General features: G+C 30.5%; 2 protein-coding genes across 2 annotated transcripts; both read right to left on the bottom strand.

Annotated features, from left to right (window-relative positions):
• Positions 1–5,874: 5,874 nt before the first annotated feature.
• LOC107454308 (uncharacterized) lies at positions 5,875–7,244 on the bottom strand. Its single transcript, XM_071177006.2, has 2 exons — positions 6,147–7,244; positions 5,875–6,048 (listed from the first exon to the last, which is right to left on the bottom strand). Exons 1-2 carry the CDS (start codon positions 7,242–7,244, stop codon positions 5,875–5,877), a joined length of 1,272 nt encoding a protein of 423 aa, XP_071033107.2.
• Positions 7,245–8,804: 1,560 nt separating this feature from the next.
• LOC139424906 (uncharacterized) lies at positions 8,805–9,611 on the bottom strand. Its single transcript, XM_071177004.2, has one exon. The coding sequence runs from the start codon at positions 9,609–9,611 to the stop codon at positions 8,805–8,807; it is 807 nt and encodes a 268-aa protein (XP_071033105.2).
• Between the last annotated feature and the right edge of the window lie 12,616 nt (positions 9,612–22,227).

Raw genomic sequence — 22,227 nt, 5'->3', positions numbered from 1 at the left:
ATGAACGAGAATGAAAAGCTACAGGATGCAATACACCACATTCATCTGTCTGTTTTAGCACACATCCAATTCCAACTAACGATGCATCAACAAAAAGATGACATTCATGATTAGGGTTAAAAATGTTCAAAATTGGTTTACAAATAATAGCATTTTTTAAAAGTTCAAAAGATTGTTGACATTTTTCTGACCACACCCATTTTACATCTTTCTTTAACATGTTATTTAAAGGATGTCGAATACTTGCATAACTATCAATAAATTTATTGTAAACATTTATTGATCCGAGAAATCTTTGTAATGATTTTACATTTTTAGGGGGCAATAATTTTTTAATCACTTCAATATTATGGTTATCGGGTGATACAATTCCATTTTTAATTTCATATCCTAAAAATTCTATTTGTTTTTGCAAAAATTAACATTTTGAAAGTTTTAATTTTAAGTTTTCTTGTTTACAAATATCAAAAATCTTTTTAAGATGGGTTAAATGTTCATCATAAGAATTAGAAAATATAATGATATCATCAAAGTAGTTTGTAGCAAATTTAATTTTATGTTTATTTAAAATTCTACGAACTGTACGTTGAAAAATGCTCGGGGCATTCTTCCAGCCAAAAGGTAATCTTAGGTATTCAAATAGACCGTTGTGAGTAGCGAATGCTAATTTCTCAGTGTCATCAGGATGAATACGAACAAGATGATATCCCTGTGATAAATCTATTTTAGAATAATAACTACTATTAGACAATTTTTCTATTAAAGTTTGTATTAAAGGTAGAGGTTCAGAATCTGTTTTTGGAATTTGATTTAATTTCCTGAAGTCGATACTTAAACGACTCTTTTTATTTTCATCTTTTTTAAACACTAAAGTTACTGGGGCAGCATAAGGGGATGAACTTTCCTTTATAATGTTATTTTTTAACAATTCCTCTATTTGTAAATCAATTTCCTGTTGTTGTTTAGGGGATGTTTTGTACGGCCTTAGAGATATAGGTAAATCTGAGGTTAACCTGACTCTTTGCGGTTCCATTCTAATTTCTCCTACGTCATGTTTGTGTTTCGCAAATATATCATCATAACTTTTTAAAATTTCTTTTAAGTCCACATTTTCTATCTCGCTTTCATTTTTTATTTTTTCGTCGATATTAACCTGATAATGTGTGCACACATTACCTAGATCTATCTTCGAATCATTTGAAATTTTTGGACATTTTTTCTTTTTCCTATTTGTCCTTTTCCTTTTATTTTTGTTACCCTTTACATTATTTTTTTCAATGTTTACTTTAACTGAAACATCTTCAACTTTTATTTTTTCAACATTTTTACCCTTAACATTTTGAGAATTTTGCTGTCTAATATGCAAAGATAAGTTGTCATTGTTAGAATTAGCAGAGGTGATCAATCTCTTACCAAATTGAGTAACAACTGGCCCGACACAATCAATAAACAAACAAAACTCTTTGCAAGTCTGCAACCCAAGTAAAGCATATGGTAAATCAGTATCAATTACAAAAAACTTAACTGAATTAACAATTTCGCCTAATTTAAGGGGAAACTCACAAATTTTGTTAAGTGTTAGTTGTCCTTTCGTTTGGGTAACCTTTAATTCCTCACATTTTTTAATAGGAATATTCAATTTTAACACCAAATCTTTTGGTATTACATTTAATGTTGACCCGGTATTAACATTCAATAATATCTCTTTGTTTACCTTTTTATCTTTATTTTGTTTTGGTTTTGGACGTCCCTTTAGGTATTTATTTTCCACTTTACCTCCATTTAGGTATTCATTTTTAACTTTATATCCATTTAGGTACTCATTTTCAACTATATATCCGGATATTAGTAATTGCTATTGCCATTGCCGAAGAGCCCATGTGAAATTGATTCAAAAGTCCTTTCTTTGAGCAAAAATTTACATTGATTTAATGGGTTCTCCTGTGTTGTATGATGAATTTTGGGTTTTGTCACATTCGGGGTTACATTTTTATTTTTAGGACAAGCCGGAGCTTTATGTCCTGGTGCATTACACTTAAAGCACTTAATGTCATATTTCGGGTTTTCTAACTTCTTAACATATGGTCCCTTATTAGCTTGAAATTTATTTTTATCTAAGTCACTTTTAATTTTTTCATAAAGTTTAAGTTTTTGTTTAAATTCAAAAAGATTACTGGCTCCATAAAGAATTGTTTTATTATTTGTTTGGTCTGGTATTCCTTGAATTATATAAGTGATTAGAGCTAAGTCATCAATATCACTTTGAGTAGCTATTTCTCTCATTTTTAGGAAATATTCTTGAAGAGTTTCATTATACCTTTGTTTTCTTTTTTGCAACATTGCATGTACTTCTGCACTATTGCAACTAAGTCCAAATTCTTCAAGCAAAAGATTTTTTAATTTTTCATACGAATTTAATAAAAGTTAATGTGTTATTTTTCATACATCTTTTTGAAAATTAAAATTTTTGCATATCAGACAATTTAAATAAATTAGCATGAGTTTCAAAATTTTCAAACCAAGAATTTATGTTATCATAGCGGTTTCCATTAAACATGGGGGTAACTGCTTCAATATCTGAAAAACTAAATATTAATTTTGTTTCGTTTTCCCTATTTATATTATTACTAGAACTTCGACTATAGGATACCATATCTTCATCAACACTACTTTTTGTACATATAGAATTTAAACCAACTTGTGTAAATTTATTTACATAAGTTTTAGTTGGTAAATGTGGTTCAAAATCAGTTTGAGTTTTTTTACTTTTAAACTGAGTAGTTTCCTCCTCATCTTCGGAGGGATTTTCAATTACAATAGAATTTTTTAAGTAATTAAAATCACATAAACAATTTAAAATATGTTTTGCGATTTCATTTTCATTTCCCTCACTGGAAATATTTAGAATGTCTGAAATTTTGATTAAATCCGAAAAATTAAAAGTATCACAAATTTCTTTCAGTTTGTTTGCAAATTCATTATCGTTAGTTTCAAAAGAAAATTCTGAAAAATTTAGAAATTTGTTACGGTTTAATCTAGACAAATCATTTGGAAACAAAAGTTTAAATAATAACTTAATTTTGTTTGCCTTCGCTACTTTAATTGACGTTTGAACCACATCTATTTCTTTTAAAAACATTTTAAAAGCAGTATAAATGCACTATATCATAAAAAAAAAACAATATAAAAACAAGAATGCACTTCATATTCTACTATGATTCATTCAAATATACGTAATAAAAATTTTTAGATTACTGAAATATGGAATAAAAATTATTCATTATGAAGAGAAAAAAAATATGTAGATATGTACGGGATTTATCTTTTTGTCACTTTCGAAGGAGAGAAAAAAATATATATATAATTCCATATATATATAATATAACATGGAAAATTCCTATAAAGGAATTTTCCATAGGAGCAAAAGCTCCTCTAATTTTTCGAATAAAAAACGCGCACATAATTGGTTTTCTTCTTCTATGTTTTGATTTCACAACACTTTCTTTATCACTACAATGGAATGTTTATTCCCACTTAAGGCACTGATCTTAGGCACAAACGTTTTCATGACTGTGACACAAAATCCTTAATCACTTTCAGCATTCTAGTAGCGGCGAATGTACCCGAACTGGTACCGTAAAATCACCGATGAAGCAATTTTTCTCCCGGGTGGTGGCCAAGGGGTGGGTGAAGCCACATCCTTGGCGGCTTGAAATATGCGGTGTATCCACACCGATATTTTTTAGTTAATTACGTGAAAGCAGCATGATTAAAGAGTCCAGTTGTGCATTATCTTTTTTATTTAGCAGTGCTGGTGAAAGAAAGCATACATCCAAGCTGGTCTCCTCCAAGTTGGAGATGGGGGGAGACCCATATCCCGTCTAAGCGGACGGATTTTACTTAAGCATGATAAACAACAAAAAGCCACGCAAAAACATTCGGTCCTGCGTTTTATAGGATGATTACAAGTTGTGAAGAGGCTAGTCATATTGCCTTTTTCTGTATTCTTACGCCTCATCAATTTATTTATTACTCATAGCAAATCGTTTAATCTTTCCTTATATGGAAGTGAAAGATCTTAAAATAACTTCTCTTTTGAAGTATAAATCTAATTATTATTCATTGGCATGTTTTTAGCCTTGAAGTCCCAAAATAGAATTTCTAGCCTTATCCTTTACTAAAGATATTTTATGAAAAGGAATGAAGTTTTAATGCTTTTAATAATACAAAAGTATTTAATTTTTGTATTCCATATATATATATATATATATATATATATATATATATATATATATATATATATATATATATATATATATAATTGGCGTTGATCTGCTCACCCAATTCTGAGTTTACGACTATCAATGTTTAACTCTTCAGGCTTGTAATTTTGAATCCAACCCAGCAGACTAGAGAACTCTTGGATCAACCAGTGGGACAAATTAGACTTTTTGATGGAACTAACCCACATTTTCTTTACATGGAGAGAAAAACCTAGAAAACCTCCCATGGTTAGCCGGAAGACAAAGGGGCTCTTACCTATGATCCATCTACCGCTGAGGATATTTTACATCAGCACTCTGGTCGATTCGAGTCGGGATTAGAACTCACATCAACCAGCCAGCGCTGAGATTTGAACTTGGGTTACATCATTAGGAAATGAACACTCTATTCCCTGAGCCCCGGGGGCTCTAACATTATTTATAGGGTACTACGTTAATCACCACTCGTAATTAATATTCTCAGAATCCTTGTCAAAAATGAAGTCAAATAGTACATTCCACTGATAATGCCCTATAAATTACAAGACAATATTTTTTAAACTATTTCACATGGATGTAGTATTTTTTTTTTTAATTATTTGGATGATCTAGAAAACAACTAAAACAAGAAAAATAAACTCAATTTAAAAAAATCGTATATATTTTTTATTTTCTTCAAATATATGCGTGTACAATGGACTCCAGGAAAGATTATTTGAAGAGCGATGTTTTATGCCAAAACGGAAAAAGTTTTACTATTCAAAATTAATTTTTTTTAAAAGAAAAGATTAGCCATATATTTAATGAAAGTATATAGTTTTAAATTTCTTTATTTCGCCAATATAAGTTAAAGATAAATAAATGATAAAAAGAAATGGAACTTTTTGAATGGCTGGAAAAAACTGAGTAAAGAAAAACATCAAAAATAACGAAAACATTTCCTTTACCATAATAAGATAAATTTTCTCAGAGCGCATATACTCAAAATTTGTCTCCTTCATTCATAGCAACTAATTAAATTCCATTAACTACGCTAGTGTAGAACTTTATCGAAAAATCCATGTCGATGTCAAAGCTATGTCGATATAATTTCGATATATAATATAGTATCCTAGGTCAATTATAAATTGAGAAGTAATATTTTATTTTATTTTCTGACAACATATATTCCATATTTCTACTCTTAGACTTTCTCCTCGGAAGTTTGGCATTTCTGCACACAGAGTATGATTCGAGTGCAGGCCATGTTTTCAGTGTTTAAGTCAAATGAAAATTCTACCAAACAGAAAGTGCACCCTATTTTGAACAATACTATTTTTAAATATAAAAGATGGGGTTATCCGATAAAATCTACCCGATTTAATTATATTCGAAACTGGGAAAAATGGCATATTATACACTCATTGTAAAATAACAAATGAGACAAGCACACAAGGGCTTAATAACTAAACAAACTTTTAATAACAAAGAATAAATACTTTTACATCCGCCGTTGGCGGTTTCCAGAAAAATTAGAGAATAATAATAATGGAAGTTGAAAATATTCTCCTCAGATGGCGCTAGCTGTATCGCAACATCCTCCCCCCCCCGTTTTGAGAAGGCTGTGACCAACTCAAAACGAGGTTAAAAATCTTTTGGGCACTTTAATCGAACGTCCATAGCGGGTAACTTGGGCAGAAGACTGTTCAAGTTTTACATCAGCAGGAACAGAAGGCAACATCTTATCAGCATTTTGGTCTTTCATATTCTGATTAGCTGCTAAAGAAATGGGTGTTTTGGCCCTTTTCTGTAAAGGCAATTTAATTTGTTAGCAGAAGGGAGTTCTAAAGAATAAATTCTTTGAATGGGCCTCAACATTTCTCCATTTTGAGCTTTCAGTCTTACAGTTCGAACTTTCCCATCTTTACCAGGGATAAGCTCTATCACCCTGGCTAATGGCCAATTCAAACGCTTCTTAAAGTCATCGCCAATGAGAACGACCTCACCAACCGAAATATCAATATTTTTGCCCTTTAAATTTTGTTTTAAAATCAACTGTCCCAAGTACTCCTTTCGGAAACGTTTTCTTAAGGATTCTATAAGCTGAATTCTATATCGAATTCGCTTGCGACAATGCTGAGCATCGACCATATCGATATCAATTACTTTAGTTTCTGAGTTATCTAAAAGAAACATAGCTGGTGTAAGAGGTTTTAAATCGGTTGAGTCTTCGGACAGATAGGTGAGCGGTCTAGAGTTCATAATAGACTTGATGTCGCATAATACCGTTTGCAACTCTTCATAGGTCAAAACAGCTCCTCCTAGCGTGCGTTTCAAAAGATCTTTAAGTGTCCGAATCAGCCGTTCCCAAAAACCTCCCCACCAGGCTGCTGACGGAGGGTTAAATTTCCAGTTTATATGGTGTAACTCTGCCTCTCTCAAAACTTTATCCCAATCAATTTCATTCAAATCATTGTATGCCCCCTTGAAGTTAGTGCCATTGTCTGAATACATTTTTCTGGGACGACCTCTTCTGGCGACAAAACGTCGAAAAGCCAAAAGAAATGAATCTGTACTTAAAGAGGTCACTAACTCCAAGTGGACAGCGTGGTATATTGCGCAAGTAAACAAAACAACCCATGTTTTGCTACCTTTCTTGATGTAGAGGAGTCCCGCAAGATCCACTCCTACAACCTCAAAAACATATGCATCCTTCACACGGTCCTCGGGAAGAGAAACAGGCTCGGTGAAATGAACTTTAGCGGTATACCTTTTGCACTTTATACAGCTCTTTACAATATTGCGAATTGCTTTTCTACCTCTCACAATCCAAAATTTTTCGCGAATGATGCTCAACAATATTTGAGTACCAGCATGATAGTTAACACAATGATAATACTCGATTAATCTCTGTGTAAAAATACACTTTTCAGGCAAAATTATAGGAGATTTAAAATAAGGGGTGTCGATTCTTTCAGTTATGCGAGTTTTAACTCTGATCATACCCTCTGAATCTTTGTAAGCATTATATACAGGTATTTCATTAGGAAAAGGTAAAAACTTTGATTGAACAATGTTGATTAAACTCTTTTCCGCTGATTCAGTTTCTGTTAGGGTCAAGTTGCCTACAATTCTAGATTTCTTTTGAACGCGACAATTGTTAACGAAGCGCAATACCCAAGCAACATGATTATTGATGGATAGCTAGAAAACTGTTTTGCGTACCACGGTATTTCCTCCTCAACCGAATTAAAATTACTAAGCACTACCTTTCTTCTCTCTAAATCTACTTCCTTTTCGCAAAAAATCCCATTGCAAGGCCAGTTACTCGAAGTTTCTAACAACCATGACGGTCCTTGCCAACTTTTTGGGAGAACATCCACGTGAAACGAGGTCAGCAGGATTAATATCTCCCGTGACATGCCGCCAATCATTAGGTGAAGTAATTTGCCTAATCTCTTTAACTCGATTAGAAACGAAAATGGACCACTCCCCCTGCTCTTTTATCCACCACAACGCAACCATTGAGTCGCACCAAAAATACGTTTTCATAGTAGGGATATCAAGAGCTAAACGAATGGAAAGAGCCATTCTTGCTCCGATACAACAAGACATAAGTTCGAGTTTAGGAATAGACATTTCTTTTACGGGTGCGACTCTAGCTTTAGCGCGTAATAATAGAATTTTAACATTACCAGAATTTTCAGTTTTCATAAATACACATGCACCGTATGAAGTTTTGCACGCATCTACAAATACATGTAATTCCGAAGAATCATTAATTTCGACAAAACGAGGTATTTTGATGTGCTCAAAAAAGGATATTTCACCTATCCACGTAGAAAATTCTTTATTCATTTCTGGCGGTATTAAGGAATCCCAACTAAGCTTATCTTTCCACATCTTCTGCAACAATAATTTAGGCTGCAAAGTACTTGGACACAATGTACCTATTGGGTCGAAAAACCGCTGCACATACGATAATACAGTTCTTTTTGTAAATGTTTCGTTACGATCTAAATCATTAGTAAAGTTGCATCGTAAAGTATCTCGATCCAAATTCCACTTAATACCCAGTAAGGAAGTATCACCAGAAGACTTGGATAAAAGAGGATTTGCTATATTACCTTCCCAACCTCACAAATTAAAACAAGCTGTTTTCATTAATTTTTTAGTCTTAATAATAAAGTTTTCTAATTCTGTGACAGTATTAACTCCCGTGACGCAATTGTCGACGTAAAAAGCATGTCGGAGCTTGGGAACAACATCGGAAAATTCATCGGAAGCGTTCTCCAAGTGATTACTTAAAGAAGCCATTAGTAAAAAGGGACTCGTGGTCACACCAAACACAACTCTACAGTGTCTATAAGCAATGGGATCACCTGTCTCAGATGGAAAGAAAAATCGTAAAAAATCTCGGTGCTGAGGGGAGATGCTTAGCTGCAAAAAGGCCTTTTCTATATCAGAAGAAAGACCTATTGGAAATAATCTAAACCTGTCAATAATATCAGGAATCAATTCGATCAAATTTGGGCCTTTGACCAAACAGTCATTTAAAGATGGTTAATTGCACTGTTTGGCTGAGGCATCAAATACTGGACGCAATTTAAATGTCTCGCTCGATTGTTTGATGACAGGACGATGGGGCAAATAATGGCAAGGTTCATTAATTTCACTTTCAGGAACCTTTTCTATAATATTTATCTCCGGCCAGTTTTTAAAAACATTGATATAATCATTCAAATAACCATTTGCTAAAGAGCGTTTACACATATTCAAGTGACGCTTTAAAGTTAACTGTTTGTTATCAAGCAAAGTAGTTTCACTTTTAAATGGAAGTAAAAGTTCATATCTTCCATTCGGAAGAATAGTTAAGTTGTTATCTTTATACTGCTCAATAGCTTCCGAAAACATTACTCTCTGTTTCGAATTATCATATGGGTCTCTGATACATATTACATCGAGATCCCAAAGCTTATTTACATTTAAAGTTACTGAATGCAATACACATACATTATCACATAGGATACAATTGGAATCAACAGATATTGACCCACCATTATTTATATCTGCATAAACATTATTTATTTTATCAGTAAGAGTATTACCAAGTTTTGTCTGAACAATCATTAAACCTGATTTTAATGCTATTGATTTACCAGTAAACAATTTAGATGTAATGTCTGCTCCAAGAAGCAGATCTATTGCAGAATCATTAAAATTAACATCGTGATTATCTATGTTTCTTTGTTGCAATTCTTTTAGAGTAAAAGCATCGTTAGTTCTAGGAACAAAACCACAAATTTTCTCTTCAGAGAGGACTTCTAGTTTTAAACAAAAAGTGTTTTCCAAATTATAAACTTTAATCATGAACCACTCATGGTCTTTAGGTATAGTTTCGTTACCTCCAAATAAACCATGAATAAGCGTTTGTTTACCCTTGGGTTTTAAACACAATTTCTTAACAATTTTATTACTCAAATATGAGCGCTACGAGCCAGTATCTAAAATGGCCCGTATATTACACTCACTTTTCTTATTTTTAACTTTTACTATTAGAGTCATAAGAAAAACAGTTTTAAAATCATAATCAGGGGCACTGCTATTGGCTAAAGATGACACTTCCTCAGTTTTAGGTTCATTGTTCTTCATTTCTCGATCAGGACACATCAAAATAAAATGATTTTTATTACAAATAATGCATCTAATCTTCATCCTACATGTACGAGCAGTATATCCCAATTTAAGACAGGAGACGCAAGCTTTTTTGTTGTATATTACCTTTCTCCTTTCTTCTAAACTTAGCTTTCGAGCAAAATAGCAATCTTGGGAAAGGTGCTTTTTCCCGCAAAAGAGACAGATAAAATTGATCTTACCTGTATTAACATGCGTAGTGCTTACCAATGCAGCTGTGGTAGATAAATCCATTTTCTCTGCAACAGGCTCTTTCTTCTTAGTAGAAGTTCCAAATCCAGCCCGAGCGAGGACGACAAGCTCCTCACCCTTCACCTCTTGCTGTAAAAAGTTCATTAATTTTTGCAAAGATCTTTCCCCTTGGTCAGAAGAACGACTTCTTTCGTATGCAATCAAAACAGTCTCCGGTAAAGAAGATTCTACTAGTGGCATTAGAAAATCTCCGTAATTGCTCTGTGTACGCCCTAAGCTTTCCAAGGCCCGTATCTTTCCTTCCAATTCATCATACAGTGCAGGTAAATCAGTTTTGGATCGACCAGATATAGCCAAGGCCGGATTAACCATTAAGCACACTAAGCACGTGCTTAGGGCACCAGAGGATAGGGGGGCACCACAAAGCCTAACTAAATGTTCGCAGTAATTTTTTTTTTTTTTTGAAACATTGATAATAAATTTATTATTTTGAGCTTCCATTTTAAGAGTAGATAACAACCATTTCTAAGTACGAAATTTCACATAATAAAAGAAGAAGAAAAACAAAAGATGTTTTGTATCAAAAATTTTCGGTCTTATAATGAAATTAGGTAGTGAATTTCTATGCGATAAAAGCTCTATTTATTTATCCATTACAATGATTCCATAACATACTGCTACGATTCATGTTTACAGAATATTTTTCGCAGTTGTAGAAGTTAATACTCCAGAAATTTGATATTTTTATGAAAAAAAAATTTATTTACAAAATTTTGATGCAATGGTTTGATGATGTAAAAAATGTGATTTTTGATGTGAAAAAACAATCTATGTTGTGCATGTTTGCAGTTTCTGCTCATGTTTTTGTTTATACTACATAAAATATTTGCTTATACTATATTTTTAATTATATTCTCATTGCAACTGGAAAAGAAGTCATCAAATTACGTAAAGGTTGTGTTGCAAAAATTTATTTCAAAAATTCACGTCAAATAATTTTTTTTATTCACTAAATTAAGAAAAAGGAGCTGTGTTTAAGTATCTTTGTGGAGGAGAGGTTAAATTTAGGAAAAATATGACCACACACTTCGCATCACTTATGATTTTTTTTATCTATATGTATCGAATAACGAAATTAGATTTTAAGATTTAAAATATATACTACGTAATATGAATGCAAGCAGCTAGTTTTTGAATAAGGAAAGAATTATAGGTTCCTTAGTCCTTAGAGTCTTGTATAAATACAAATGTTATAAAAGTTGAGCACAAAAAATGTGTAAATTCTCAATGTGAACCGGATGTTCGTTGACATTGAAAAATACGTTAAGAAGAGTACCCATTAAAACTAATTTAATTTTGAAAGCAAATGTAAGAAATAAGTAACAATAAAATAAAATTTTTAATCATTGAATTTTGTTTAGTGCAAGTAAACTATATTTTGTGCATCTTATAACGAAATTTGTAAAAATTATAATTAAGAAATAAGAAAAGTACTGAAAATTTCAAATTAAAAATAAATAGCAAATTTAAGAAAGATATTTTTATTAATTGAATTTTAAAATATGTTTAATAACTAATAAGGAAAATCCTTAATGATAATGATTATATATATATACAATATATGTGTGTAATTTCATCAACTTTTATTATGATGATAATTTGAACATGTAAATATTTTGAACATGTGAATATTTTGAATATAATAATATTATTTCCGTCACTAAAAAAAATTTTAATAGTTGTGCTTAATTTTTACTTGTAGCTCGTGTGTAAATCAGATTGAAATAAATAAATAATTAGTTAAGGTATTTCCATTATCCATTAATTTTTTCTTAAAATAAAAATTGGTCATTCTGCATAAACGAGTGGGAAAAATATTGTTGTTCCCTGTTATTTTATTATAAGTAATAGACTTCTGGGAAACGTGGTTCAATTTAACCTGATCTTGCTTTCTGCCTATAACACAATCCAGTAAAACAACAAAATCTGTAAGTTGCCAGCATTCGATTCCATGAATTCGAAGGTTCCTGAAAAGGACCACCGTGATTGTCACCAACATATGTGTTAGAAGAATACAAAGCTAAATTTTCTGAGAAGAAACACTTTAAGGATAAGACAAGCGTAACCAATTGATTTACTACAGACAGAGAGCATCCTTTCATCTCAGATATCTTTATAGGGGACTCATTCCCCCTTCTTTTTTTTTTTTTCAAAAGAAAAAAGGGTGCATAATCTCAGAAAATTCAAATTGTCTTCCTTTCGAGGGGGCGGGGGTAGATATACAAATAAATGGTGACTTATAAGATTGAAGAAAGTGGGAGGTCTAGGAAAAGAAAAGTTTCTTGATTGACATAATTTTTAACCAATAACATTATTTATGCTACAATCAGTAACTAATTTCTCGTATTTACACCCCCCCGTGTATACGTGAATGCATAGAACGTGAGTGCACTGAATCCTACATGAATGCACAGAAAAAGTTTATTCTACTAAAACATTATTCTAAACTATTGCTTTTGAAAGCATGCTGTAATAGTGTAAAACTGATGTTGCTTCAGGTAGTAGCTAAATCCTTCAAATAATTTTATCAATAATTATTATTTATCGATCAATATTGATTTTGTCTAAATCAATATAAGCGAAGAGTTTAATTTTCCTATAGTATTATATTTTAATAATAAAAAATTAAACTTAAATGTAAAAATAAAATTACAATTATTAAAAATTATATAATTTTTTTTACATTTAAGCATTCTATTACACAATAATACTCAAAAGCAATAAAAACAAATTTCAAGCTTTTGTTAAAAATACAATGTGACATGTTTTTTAAGAGGGGCTGCCGTATTATAAGTTTTAAGAAGTAATTAAATTTTTTAAATGAATGATCTTATCGAAATAAATTTCATTCTATGACGTTATAATTAAAATAGTTATTCGATTTAAAATAAAAATTTTAGGTAACAATACACAAATTTTATTTTGATTTATTTTAAGAATTTGTCTTTAAATGTTGTAAAGAATATGTAAAATATTTAGTACATAAAATTTTAGTAGGCAAAGTAGATTTTAGTTGGTTTAAGATAAATATTGGTTTAATAAAATTACATACCTATGATTATTTACATTTATGATTATATTTTTCCAAACCTGAAATTATTTTCTATAAAACTTATGTGGTATTATGTACGCGTATGCATACAGGAATAAAAAATATCGTAACACAAAAAAAGTGAATAAATTAAAAATGATGGTCTGTTATTTTCTACTGATTATTATTTAAGTTCAGTTTTTATATTATATTCATTGTTGCTATATTTATGTTTTTGTTTTGTATTATAAAAACACGAATGTTCTGAATTTGTAAATGAAAATCTGATCATTGAATTTATAGTTATTTAAAGTATTTTGTTTATGCATTTATTTACTTATTGAGGACAGAGTGTTTATTTACTGTAACAGCTTTTTCAGACCTAAGTTTCTGCTATCACTTATGAGAATTTCAAGTACAGGTTTAATGCAGTAGTTTTAAGTGATTTCTATCATTTTTTCTAAAAGGTCATTTTTTAATAGTCAAATTAAGATTTAATTCATAGTAATTTATTACTCTTAAGCTCCTCTGTACCTTTGACTTTGACAGGTCAACTAACTACGAGAATGTCCAAAATATAGAACAAAATATAGTAATAATTTTATTAGATAATTAGTTCTGTTTTCCACAGATGAAATCTAGAGTGAGTTGTTATCATATATGGCAACGTTACTTTTAAAAAGTAACGAGTAAAAGTGCAAGTATTTTTAAAAAAAGTAACGAGTAAAAAGTAAAAAGTTCTTATTTTAAAAAGTAACGAGTAAAAGTACAAGTACTAAACAAAAAAAGTAACGATTTAAAAGTACATTTCTAGGAAATCGAAAATTCAAAGTAACCTAAAATTTTATTGAATAATATTCTTATGTTCTTCAATGGTTTTGCAAAATTGGTTTTATTTATTTAATTATTTTTAATTTTGAAAATTATGGACATTAATTTATTTTTAAATTCGGAGGAATATTATAATATAATTTTATGATATAATCGTATAATATAATTTTAAAATCAAGTATAATTTTAATATGAAACTTTTTATGGATTTGCACGAAAAAGCAATTTTATTTATTGATTTTAATTTTTAGTTTATTATCTTTATTTATTTAAATTATCATTGATTTAAAATTGTTTTACTCTATAGAAACACGTTTTAAAAGCACAAACATAAACAAAGCAAGCAAGGGGTTTCAGATAGCTTTGTGATCTTTGAGCTAATAAAAAATAATTGAATGTGCATCAGTATAAGTTGAAACAGAACAGTCTACAGTTTTATTTGTAACAATGGCTAATGCTAAAGTCATGCGAGAAAATCATTTTCCGAACATTTCTGCCAAACGGAATAATTAAAATTTGTAAACGAATTTTAGTATCTGCGGCTAAATTAATACCTTCGAGTTTTCAAGAGTTGAAATAGTAATTATAATAGTTTTCAGTAGCACAAATAGTTCCGAAGTTCTTAGATATTTGACTGGGCGTTGTTTGACAAGGTCGGGCATAAACATAGTTTTAGTAAAAAATGTACTAGGTAAAAATGTATTTAGTAAAAAATGTATTAAGACAAAAATGTATTATTAGTGAGTCCAAAAAGAAAATTGAAAAACGTAATAACAAAATCCAACATCTTTTTATTTAAAATGTATTAAACAAATGCATAAAACTCGAAAATGAATGAAAATAACTTCAAAATTAATATTTTTATTCATTTTGCAAAATAATTGCATTTTGACAGTATTTTTTTTTTTTTTTTTTTTTAATTTTTTTTTCTTTTAGAAAGCTTACCGAGTTTTAGAAAAAAGTAACGATTTCATTCAACATTTCCGTTACAAATACTTGTACTTTTTCCTAAAAAAAGTAACGAAAGTACAAGTAAAAGTACTAAATTTAAAAAGTAACGAAGTACAAGTAAAAGTACGTACTTTTTACTTGTACCGGCGGTACAAGTAACGAAAGTAAAAGTACTGCCATATATGGTTGTTATTATGGAATAAGTTCATTTCAGAGTTTTAATCCAGATTTTATAGGATCATTAAAGATAATTGTTGTATTTATAAAATTACTCATCACTATTTTTCCCCTCTTCCTATCATTATTAATATATTAGGTTTAATAAGGAAAAAGGAATAATGAAAAGCATTATTATTTGTAAAAGTTATGCTGTATTATATACAGTGCGTAAAATAAAATAAAAGTAAAAAACTTGAATAACTCTTGATTTAATGATCGGATTTTAACTTACTAGATCTCAAAGGGTTTGAGGGCCAAACTTAAAATATGTTAATTAGTTGGTGCAGAAGTTTTTTTCTTAAGTTATGAAATCCGGTAAACGTGCTTCCTCTACCTACATATATAAATGTTATTGTTGTTGAATTTGGATATTTGCTTCTCAAAATATTGATGGTATTCACAATATGGAAATTAAGATCCCAAAAGTTTTTTTAGGTTGAAAGTTTGGACTCTTTTATTCAATTGCAGGTTTCATGCATTTCGCCATGTCCCGAGAACTTTTGAAACGAATTGAAAAAATTTTGCAACTATTAATAAAATTCATTAACCTAAAAATAATTCCCTGTCAAAAATAGTTTTTTTTAAAATTATTTATTATTAATGGTCGGAACAATTTTTAATTTAAAAATATGAAAATTTTTATATAATTTTAAAGAATATTTATTTAAATGGTAAAATATAAAATTTGAACGAAATCTGTCGAAAAGTTCTTGAGAAATTAAATGTTAAATATCTAACTTTTTTAAAATTGAATAATTAAGGTTTATTTGATTGATTTAGTACACATTAAATTTTGTATTTTGTCATTCAAAATGATATTTGTTCAAATTTTCAATTTAAAGTTCTTTCGACTATTCTGTTAATAAATAAAATAATATAAAATGATTAATACTTCTTAAAAATTATTTTTAGAATGAACTATTTTTAGGTAAATGAATTTTATTATTGTGAGCTAAAATGTTTTAGTTGGGTTGAAAAATTCTCGACATATGGCTATTTATTTCGAGAGTCAAGAATTCGAATCAATCGAAAAAAAAGGCATGCTTTTTTTAGAAAAAGTACTTGTCTGTTTTTTTAATTTAAAGTATTTTGAGTCTTAGTATATAAAAGTTCAAACTTTCGATCATAAGTTATTCGAAGTGTTTGCTTTTTTACACATTGTACATACACACAAACAAAAGTTACTTTTTTAATATTAATTGAAAAGTTTTCAATTGATTCTATTTTAATTTTTTTATTTAATTTGAATAAATACTTTTTTTTACAAAAAATTTTGATTTTATATTTTGAATTAACTCGTGACTTAGTACTAGATATATTTGATTTGTTGAGGAGGGGGCACCAAAATATTTTCAGTGCTTAGGGCCTCAAGAGGTCTTAATCCGGCCCTGGATATAGCATTTTTCATTACAAGTGATAATAAGTCCCGCACATAAACTTGCACAAGTAAATCTGTCCGTCCGAAACGCTCTTTTAATTGTTCAATGGCTTTATCATAGTTCTTAGCCATTGCAGGGAAGCTGCCGACGACTCGGGCCGCCTTTGACTGCGGCTCCAAAGACGGCAACAAATACTGAAACTTATCCTCCTTCGACAGTGTTTCGTCGGAATGAATTTTTTCATATTGGCTCCAAAAGCCTAAGAAATCTTTTAATTCACCACTAAATTTACGTAGCTCAATCTGCGGGAGTTTATATTTTCTTTAAACCCCATGTTTTATTTAAATGTTCAGTCAATTTGGAACAAATTTCGTGACATTTATCTCGATATTCTTCAGCTTTTTCAAAATCAGACTCATATTCGGTTTCAGCATTTTCCGAGAGAAGAATACAATTAGAAATTTCTTCTTGGCAGTTCGCCAACCGCTCGAATTTGTCCTTCAACTGGAGCTCGTAAATCGAAAGCGTTTTTATATTACTTTCCTTGGTATCCAATTCAGCAACATTGAGCACGTCTTCAATATTTTTCACACATAGCGAAAAAGAAGTTCTTAGTCCTTTTTTTTTGCTTTTAATTAAATTAGTTCCATATGAGCACAGTTCAGAAAAATTCAGTCTCGAAATTAATATATCAAATATCGGGCCCCACGCTGGGCGCCAGTTATTTAACAATACTATTTTTAAATATAAAAGATGGGGTTATCCGATAAAATCTACCCGATTTAATTATATTCGAAACTGGGGAAAATGGCATATTATACACTCATTGTAAAATAACAAATGAGACAAGCACACAAGGGCTTAATAACAAAACAAACTTTTAATAACAAAGAGTAAATAATTTTACATACGCCGTTGGCGGTTTCCAGAAAAATTAGAGAATAATAATAATGGAAGTTGAAAATATTTTGGATAAAAAGACATCTGTAAGTAAAAGTGAAGTTGAATAAAGTTAGAAGATTGCAAAAATTCCGCCAATATCTAATTTCTTCTTGACAAATAGGGCTACTAAACCATTTGAACAATATTGCTTTGCTTTGTTTGTTTGAACAATATAATTGTTGTGCTTTCGAGAAACAGTTATTTAATAGAGAGATTTCACTCATTCCTGTACGTTCACTTTCGTGCAGGGACCGATCAAGACAAATTCGGGCCCAAGGGCCACCAAATTCTCCGGGCCCCTTACAAAATGTTTTGAAATTAAATTACTAAAGTTTACATAATATTTTGAGTAATTAGTCCTAACAATAGAAAGGAATCTATTGAACTGCGTGATTCCAGATAAGCATTCTAAGAAAATTTGAAAGCAGACAATTGAAGATTATTTTTCTAAGATAAAGTTTACGCATCCGTAAATTAAAGCAAAATATAAAACAACAAAACAACGTTATGTCAAAATGAAAATAGTTTGGTGACCACAAACAATTGGAATCAGTAATTTTTGCTAAAAGTCTCTGATTAGCTGAATTATTTTTTTTATTGTAAGCTGTAATTATTTTTTACTAGCCGCCTAAGGCGGCCAGCTGTCCGCCACGATAAAGGTTTCCACAAATAAAGCTTTTTGAAACATAGCAGGAAATCTGAAGATTAGTGGACAATTAAAGTGTTTCTGTCCTGCAATTTTGTCTTCATATCCAGTTCTGCTGCAGATGTGTTATAACTCTTGAGGATGTTTGAAGATGTAACTTTGCTATGGTAACCTAACCTATAATATAACTATCAGGTGGAGACTTGTTTTTTTTTTCTTAAAAAAAGGCCTCAGAAATTGTAAAAGCATACAAAAGTTGCTTTAAATACATGAAAAGAACACGAAAACGAATTAATTTTTTATGGTATCTATTTCTCTATAATTTTTTTATGGTATCAATTTCTATTTCTATATCGCTACAAAAATTAACGTCGGGTAGACTATATTTGAGGGTGCCCCTTGATTCTCGCCAAGTTGTGATCGCGGTTGAGCGCCAAGCTGGGCAATGTTGAAACCCAATCGTGATTCTCAACGGTTTAAATTTTAGCGTAATTAATGTTCAACGGTATACGTAATTTCAGAGGTCCATTAGTTCTTCGTTAGACACCGGCTGGTAAGGTTACTTTTACTTCTGGTCAATAAGATCGAAGGTATGTGGGCAGTCATAAAAAGGGACTTTATAAAAAAATGTCATCACCAGTTCGGTACCACAAACGCCATTTTCGATTCATATTTAGCCGAATTTATGTGACGATGGAGGTACACAGATTCTATTCACGATAAATTTAGACAGTATCTAACTGTTATTAGATAATTCTGTGCACCTAAATCTGAGTATATTCAAGCTTAATGAAGGAGTTGTTTTTTTTTCCTTTTCTTTCTGCACCTACTCCATTAATTTTTGTTTCGATTCAAAATCCTTTTTATTGGATTTATTAATTTTGCTTATATTGGGTTCATTGCAAGCTTTATCCGATGTTTTGTTGAAATTTTCCAATGTTTTTTGAAATATCATTATGTTTTGGCCGTTATTTCTGTTACCACGGTGTTCCGCGCAAACAGGAATAGCGCCAAACATAAGTGACCAATTTCGCCAAGGGGCATCCTCAAGTATAATTTTCCCTTATCGTCTTCGCTTAAGAAATAAGTTTTTCTTCTTCTTTCCACGCTCTTTTGAGCGTGGAAAGAAGAAGAAAAACTTATTATAACAATTATGAACAGCGATAAATATATCAAAGCGTAGCGTTCTATTTACGTATCTAATATGTTGCCACATTTTTAGTACAAAAGTTAAAGTTTTATCCACTTTGATAAATGTAAACTAATGCGAACCTTACAATTAAATTATTAATTCCTTCGTATATTATTGGTTTAAGTTGTCGAAAATTAATATTTCAATTGTAAGGTTCGCATTAGCATACATTTATAAGAGTGGAGAAAAGTATATGCATTTTTTAATAGTTTCTTGAATATGGCTCTTTGAAGACGAAAAAGCATAGATTTTCTTGCAAAATGACTGATAACTAAGAAACTAATCCAAATTTTTGAAAAAGAAAAAAAACACTTCTTCATTATGTCAAAACACAATTATGTGCCGAGTTTCGTGCCTGGGCGAGGCTTCTGGGGCGATATATTGTGATTACAGACACACACACACACACACAGCCGCGTTTATTATTATGTATAGATGTATAGATTTAGTACTTAAACCAACACAAAGCTATCCCAACTTTTTACTAATTTTTGAGGCCCCTCAGAAATTGGGAGGCCTAGGCCCATGCCTATTGGGCCCTAGCCGTAATCAGACCCTGCTATCTTGAGTTTATCGCAATAAAGTTACCATAGAAAAACCTCCTCTTCAGCGCTAGTGTAGAATCTGCATATGGATGGTGCTTAAAATGTATTAATAAAAATATTGTATTGTAAACAGGTATTTAGATGTATAAATGTAAACAACAACAATCTCGAGCGCTAGAACTGCTCGACTTGCAGGTAGAAAGTATACAGCTGATTACTACGGCTTATTCTACGAGGCGATATTTTCAAACAGGTAATTTTGTTTTTAATAGAACAAATAAATTATATAATTTCTGAGCTCAAATCTGATGTATTTTATAAGATATTAATTATTTAAGTAATTCTGGTGAGAAGTGAAAATTTGTTTTAGTTAATTAGAAATGTATTGTTAAAATAGGTGATGTGGTTGCTAGATTTAGAAAGAATTTGCTATTTGGCAGTTCTAGTTTGGCCTCTTTTGACTTGTTTATTACTGTTTGTTCTTCATGCAATCCGTGTACCATTATAAGTTAGTGTTAGCATATTGTTCCAGCAGCAAGATTAAATTCATTTTACATATTATGATTTAGGTTCAAATTTCGAAATTCAATACTTTTGTTTTGTACAACTTGGTAAACCTCTGACAGTAATATTTAATGTTCCTTCAAACATAAAAAAGTTCTACATAAAATTTTAGTAAAGTTGCGGCCCGCCATTTGATTTGTGTTTTTAATTGTGGCCCCCGGCCTCATGTAAGTTGGAAACCCCTGCTTTAGACATAGAACCACATTTTCTATCCATCTTTTAGCATATCAGAGAGCTGCAACCACGAATGTCTTTCAATATTGACTGTGTCGATATAGATTATTTGTAGAGGTAATATAGTTAACTCTTTAAAGACCCAAGCAGAAGAAAATTTACCACTGTAAACATCCTTAGTTTTTCATTCGCAAATGAACTCACCCATTTTGTTGGGGGCTATCTTTGGTCATTTGCTTCACAGCTGGCAAGAGTATCCCCCACGTCACTAATAAATCAAAGGCGTGCTCATCTTGACAGTGGAACTTCCTGGCATTCAAACTAACAATCGGCTTGTGAAGATCGCTTATTTTTCCCCCCATTGAACAATTTTCTCGTTAACTATTTTAAAGCGGGAATAAAGAGATTTTTATATATTTTTCCCAAATCTCCTTTTTAATTATTATTTATTTATTTTTCTTCATTTTTTTAAAAAAAGAGGCCTTACCTTAAAAAAGAGGATTTTCACAAAAAATCACTTTTTTATTTTATTGCTTTATAATAATGCCCAATTTTTCTAGTTTTAAAAACTGTTTTGTTTTTGAATGCACGTCAAGCAGAACTTTAGTTATAGCTATTTTAGTAACAGATGACAGCTGTCCAACTTACCGGAAATTACAAAAATGAAGCCGGTAGTAGGTAATAGTTTCGGATCCATTTCTATTTGTGTCTTTATTTTTCTTAGATATTTAATTTTTAAAAGCTCTTAAACTCACGGCTAATAATCTGAATTATATTTTAATTAGATTTTACGTTTCGTGGTTACTGTTTGTGGGTAACATGAAAAGTTAGCATATTTTCTGATAGTTTGTTTACATTTGAAGCGTACTTTCTATATCTTGATTTTGATTTGTTTTGAAGAAATTTATTGATTTCTTTCAAAAAAATTTGTTATTTATTTTGATGAATTTATTGAAATGGGTAAAGGACGTACTTCTCGATCTAAGAAACGTAAATATTACGGTAATCAACATGCCACCAAAAGCGATGATTTGAGTAAAGTTGATTATACCATTTATTCAAAATTGTGTAAAGCAGATGAATCTATTACTTCAAGCTCTTCAAAATTATCGATTTCTATGGATGTCAATAAAGAACTGATGCTTTTGGATAAAAACAATCTGTGTGGCAATCGAATAATTGATATTGAGATCCTAATGGTGATATTAGCTTCATTATGTTGTCCGGTTTGCTATGATAACAAATTGCATTTAGAAGAAAATTCTAGATTTGAGCTATTATAAATATTATAAAAAATATTTTTTACTTCTAATTATTAATAAAAACTATAGTTAGACATATATATTAAAGTGTGAAAATACAGTAAGATGGTTGTTTAATAAAAAATTGTTCCTGTGTTAAATGCTTTATAAGTAGTAGACTTTTGATGTTATTCACTAAATACTTTAAAATATCGCTAAATAATACGTTAAAATATCGCTACGTTAAATAAAACTAAGAAAATGTGTGAAGGAATGTGCCCCCTATAAAATATAATAACTTCCTACTGACAAACATTCATAGTTT

Source organism: Parasteatoda tepidariorum, chromosome 6 (assembly GCF_982258835.1).
Source record: "Parasteatoda tepidariorum strain Cologne lab strain chromosome 6, Ptep-v5.0, whole genome shotgun sequence".
In the NCBI taxonomy this organism is placed as follows: Eukaryota; Metazoa; Arthropoda; class Arachnida; order Araneae; family Theridiidae; genus Parasteatoda; species Parasteatoda tepidariorum.
This window is presented reverse-complemented; position numbering and strand designations above follow the sequence as displayed.